General features: G+C 50.1%; 1 protein-coding gene across 2 annotated transcripts in view; it reads left to right on the forward strand.

Annotated features, from left to right (window-relative positions):
* Window positions 1-365: 365 nt before the first annotated feature.
* The window catches only part of Naa20 (N(alpha)-acetyltransferase 20, NatB catalytic subunit), a 14,225-nt gene continuing 9,338 nt past the window's right edge, over window positions 366-5,252 (forward strand). For both annotated transcript variants that reach the window (XM_005380944.2, XM_005380942.2), the window contains exons 1-2: window positions 366-516; window positions 3,924-3,948. In XM_005380944.2, coding sequence (XP_005381001.1) covers window positions 464-516; window positions 3,924-3,948 — 78 coding nt within the window. In that variant the 5' untranslated portion in view covers window positions 366-463. The remainder of the gene's footprint in view (window positions 517-3,923; window positions 3,949-5,252) is intronic.

A 5,252-nucleotide genomic window follows, 5' to 3' on the forward strand; every position in this document is an offset into this window, starting at 1 on the left:
AACAAACAAGAATTTTCCATGACAATTTCTCTTTCAGATTAAAACATACTGCAGGTGTAAAATACAACAGATTTCAAAGGCTGAACACTGAAAAAAAAAAAGATGAAATATTTTCTCAATTTTCTTGTATTGATGATATATTAAAATAATATTTCGGATATCCTGGGTGAAATAAAATATAGAATCAACTTCAGCTTTATTCTCATGTTTTTAAACGTGGTCCTGGGCAATTTGAGATTCCAAAGCTGGAACCCTACACAGGTGGCCTAGCAATTTCAGACTCCGACCGCCAGATGGAGCTGCATCGTTTGCCGTCGTGGCCGCGCGATTTGTTGCCCGGAAGTAGTTCTCGGCCCCGCCCCTCGGCGGCCGTGCGCGGAGTGACTTCCGGCAGGACGGACGCAGGGTAGTGGCGAACCGGCTCGGGGTCGGCCAGCCGGCTCTGGGTCGGCGCCCAGGCGCGATGACCACTCTGCGGGCCTTCACCTGCGACGATCTGTTCCGCTTCAACAACATGTGAGTGCCGCGCCGTGGCCGCCCATCCCCTCACTGGGCGGGAATCCCCCGGCTCCTCCTGCTCCCGCGCAGCGCGGGTGCGGCCGGGGGAGCGGGCGCCGGGTCCTCGCGTCCGGCTGGGGTCCCTCGGCGAGAGGACCTGTGCTCTGGCCCGGTTCGGCGAGGCCGGTGACTCGCGGGCGCTCTTTATGAAAAGAAATTTTTATGGAAATCTCTAAGCCCTGAAAAAGCTTAGAGAATTCCTTCGCGAGCTCCTGTGAAGACCACCGGGATCGTGCAGGGGTCGTTTTGCCGGGGTGGCTTGGTCACACTTCTGTCCAAGCGCGGAGGTGGGCCCAGTGTGTGCAAACCAGGCGGCTCCGCGTCAGAGTCGGGAGGGTGATCGGAGCTCTGCGCCGGGACCTGGGGCAGCTCGCGGAGGCAGCGACCCGCGGTGGAGACGGAGCGGGGAGGAGGACTAGGTCTTGGGACCTGTGATCAGACAGTGGGGGGCCCGCGCGTGTGAAGCGGTGGTTCTGTAACCTAACAGCCAGAGACACACGTGAAGCCGGGCTTTGGCTCCGTGCTGAGGCCGTGAGATCTGTGGGAAGAAGTTTCTGTTGGGCCTTTGTCCCTCCCCTAGTGCTCCTGAGTCCATTTGATCCTCGCAGTCTGTGAGGTGTTACCCCTTCCTTGTGGTGAAGTCAGTAGTGCATGTCCAGGTGAACTTCAAGTCACGGAGCCCTGGACGAGGAGTCTTATCTGAGGAGATGGTTTGGTTCTGCTGTGTCTTAAAAGATTAGTCCCCGGCCACAGGGAATATTTTGCAAATGCAGATTCTCAGCGGTTTGGAAACCACTGCTACAGAACTCTTAAGACCCGTTGGTGTCCTTGGGGGATTGGTCCTAGGACGCCCCATGGATACATAAATCCAGTGGTGCATAAGTCCTTTATGATGCAGATGGCCTGTTTTTTGCATTTAACCTGTCGACCTTCTGTTACTTTTCTCAGCTCTTGATTACTTAGAATGCCTGCACTTCCTTACTTTGTTGTTCAGGGAATGATGACAGGGAAAGAGTTTGCAAGCTTAAAGGTAGAGGGGCAGAATGCACAGGTGTGGAGGGGCCACGAACTTTCAAACAGCCAGCCCTGTGGGGTGTGAGGTGATTGGAGGAGTAAACCACTCTTTCTCACTTTTCTTGGGACTTTCTGGTGGGAAACAGTGGGAATCCCGTGGGTTAGGTGTTGCAGTAGAAATTGAAATCAGCCGGGGATACAGACCATTGTAATAAATTTCACATCTGTTTTTGGACAAATGTTTGAGTGCCTGCTGTGTGCCAGCGCTTGAGACACAGCAGTTAACAGAAAGAAATTGACGTCTTGGGAATTTGCCTTTTAGAGAGGAAACAAGTAGAATGGTAAATACAATATGTAGAACGTAGTGCGCAGGGAGGGAGAATGGAGTGGTGGGGATTCAGCTGTAAGTCTGGTGTTCAGGGCAGCTGTCCCTGGAGAAAGGCAGAGGGGAGGAAGGGAGTGTGTGGATACCAGCTGGAGTAGAGCAAGTACAGGAGCAAGAGGCACCAGGCCTCGGCCTCTGGTGGCCATCCTATGATTTCGGCTTCTTTTGGTACACATCCGGGTGGGAGATCGGATGTTCGGTGCATACCAAAGAGGAATCTGAGAATGACAGTGTGTAGAGATGGAGACAGGCGACATGAGTGATGGAATGAGTGTAGGTTTTTAGGATACATCCAGGGACACCAGGGGCCACAGTAAAGGAGACCGAGCGGCCTCCTGAGGTGGGAGGAAGACCCACTGGTGGGGTGCGGGCAGCCAGGAAGAGAGCACTTCAGGCAGAGTGGGGAACAGCACAGAAAGCTGCTGCTGGCTGCTGAGCATCAGAGCTGGACGTTTCTTGCAGGAAAGAGGCAGAAACTGAGGGTGCAGGTGCAAGGAGAAGCTTATGGGAGAAGGTCCTGCATGGTGACGAACTGCACGGGTGATGGACAAGCAGCAGCGCCTTGGTGCAGAGGCGCTAGCGGGTGGGTCAGTGGTGGGACTGCTGTGTGTGGTCTATGATGAAACAGATAGCCCGTGGGAGAGGCAGGTAAGCCAGAGCCTTTAAAGAGGAGAGGATAGAGCGGAGCTATTGTCCAGGTGGGCCAGGCTCTGTGGACTCCCAAGATGGCATCTGGAGCTCTGCAAGGACAAACTGTTTCATAATGCCAAGGTGCCCGGCCTTTTACCCATATCCTCCCACAAGCAGACAGTGAAGTTTTCTGGATGTATGATCTTTGAACAGCAGGCATAACAAATATGGGAGAATTCCGCTGTCTTTCATTAAGCCAGACATTGTAAAGCTTTGTTTGTATTTATTTATTTGCTTACTTATTTTGATATAGGGTCTTACTGTGTAGTGCAGGCTGGCCTTGAACTCACATCAGTCCTCCTGCCTCAGCTTCCCAAGTGTTGGGATTACAGGCGTACACTACTATGCCTGGCTGCAAAACTTTACAATAATACCACTGTCTCCAGTTTCTTTTGAATTTCAGTGATTTCTTGGTAAAGGTATTAATGTTAACGTATAACCTATTATGTATTTTTAAATGAGTTACTATTTTAGATTTTAAAATATTAATAGGCACAACCCATATAAAAAAAGTGTGATTACATTTTTAGTGTAAAGGTGGTTTTGAAACCAAAAAGGCTGAGAACTGTTGGACTAGAGAAATGCAGTCTGGCTGTCAGGCATCATAAGGCTCCCCAGAGAAGAATTTGATGAGAAATGGGAAGGAGAGAGTTAGAGTAGCTGGTTTTGAGCCTGGCAAAATTGTAGCTCCACTGAGGGGAGGAAAGAGAGGGGCCTGAGCAGGCTGCCACGGAGGAGGTGGGCTTCAGGAGTGTGGGTTTGGGGTGGTGTGACGGGAGGCCGGGGTGAGGGACCTCCTCCAAGGACATGGTGAGAAGTATGGGAAGGCGGAGCCCGGTGGGGGTTCCCACAATGAGAGGTGGAAAGAGAAGTCTTTGGGGAAAGTGCAGAGACAGCGAGGATGCTCTTGTCGTATGGGCAGCACATGAGTGTAACCTTCTGTCTGTCTGTCCCAGGTGCATGCCTAATTGGGCCCCAGTTCCGCTAGCAGTTTATGGCCATGGGAGGTTCTGATGTACTTTATAACTATTAAATGATTTATAAAGAAGCGCTTAAAGGAAAATGTGTAGACACCTTTATAGGGTCTGTGACAGCTCGTTGTGGCGGCCATACAGCTGAAGCTGTCTTCCTGGCTTCCATGCTGGGTTTAGAGCTGTGGATGAAGCACATTTCATTCCCTTCCAGCATGTTCCTTTTAGTTTGAGCAAGCTTATTTAAACTGGCTTTTGTGAACACTGCCTATTACTGTTGACATTTCTTCTTTTTTTTTTTCTAGTAACTTGGATCCACTTACAGAAACTGTATCCTTTTCTCAAAAATGTCACATGGAGATTTACTAAGAGTAAAGAAAATTGAGAAACAAAAGGAAGAAGCAGAGTTGGTTATTGAAAAGTTTGAAAACTTGTGGGTAGGAAACAACATAAGCATCCTGGAAAGCATTTCCCGGTGGAGCAGGTGGAGCTGTGCCTCACGGCCTGGTAGGCTGGTCGGCCTGGTAGGCTGGTTGCACAGTGCCTGCCCGCCCGCCCTGCCCTTGGCTGAGGGCTGCACACACGCAGTGGGGAGCGTGGGGCTCTGGTGGAGCAGGGCATTTCCCTCTCGTGGAGTGGAGCGGTTCAGGGCGGTTGGTAGCTCTGTGAAGTCACCACAGTTAGAGGTGGAAAGAGGAGAAATCATGCTGGCTCTTTGCAGTCTGACCACCCCACCATCCCCACGGTGGCCTTGGTTTTCCTGCTCAGGTGGCTGCAGAGCAGACCTCACATCCACATTTGCAGCAGAACTTGCAGAGGTGGTGACGGTGTCCTCCCTCAGAAAGGGGACCGCTAGGAAGCCCCACATGGCCCTTCTGGGGCCAGATGATCAGTTCTGCTCTTGCCTGTCTGCTCCGATCAGGTTCCTAAAATGTCTCCAGCTTTAGGTTGGGACTTGGCACTAAAGTAAATAAAGGATTTAAGGTAACAATTTGTAATCTCTACCATACTGCCACTAGAAGAGTGGGCAGAAGTGTGGAAGGTTAGAGTGTTCTTGGTTATACTATGGTAATGGATTACCGCCACATCAAGCACAAAATTGGATTTCTAGAGTATGTTCCATGTTCTTTGCAGTGAGTAGGAACTTCTAGGAGCTGATAATTTCCTAAAAGGGAGCTGGGTAAAGGCTGATGAACCTATTAAAAGCTAATAAGGGTTCAGTCTCCCCACTCAAAAGATAGACCAGCCTGGTGTGATGGCACATACCTGTAATCCCAGCACTTGGGGAGGTTGAGGCAGGAGAATTGAAAGTTGGAACCCCACTGGGCAATTTAGCAAGACTGACTCAGAAAGACGAGGAGCTGGGATGTAGTTCAGTGCCAAGGCCTTGGGTTGAACTCCCAGCTGGCAGGGGAGGTACCAGACTAACCAAAATGACAAGCCATATTTAATGTATCAAATGATCCAGAATTTAAAAAATAACAGTGCTGGCGCTGGTGAAGGAGGTGCCTTCTCCTAAATTGCTAGTGGCAGTATCAGCTGGTGTGCTCTTTCTGGAAGGCACTTAGGAAGGGTAATGGTAATCCCAGTTCTTTTTTTTTTTTTTTTTTTTTTTTTTTTTTTTTTTTTTTTTT

This window comes from Chinchilla lanigera, unplaced genomic scaffold, assembly GCF_000276665.1.
Source record: "Chinchilla lanigera isolate Chin_1 unplaced genomic scaffold, ChiLan1.0 scaffold00014, whole genome shotgun sequence".
Classification (NCBI taxonomy): domain Eukaryota; kingdom Metazoa; phylum Chordata; class Mammalia; order Rodentia; family Chinchillidae; genus Chinchilla; species Chinchilla lanigera.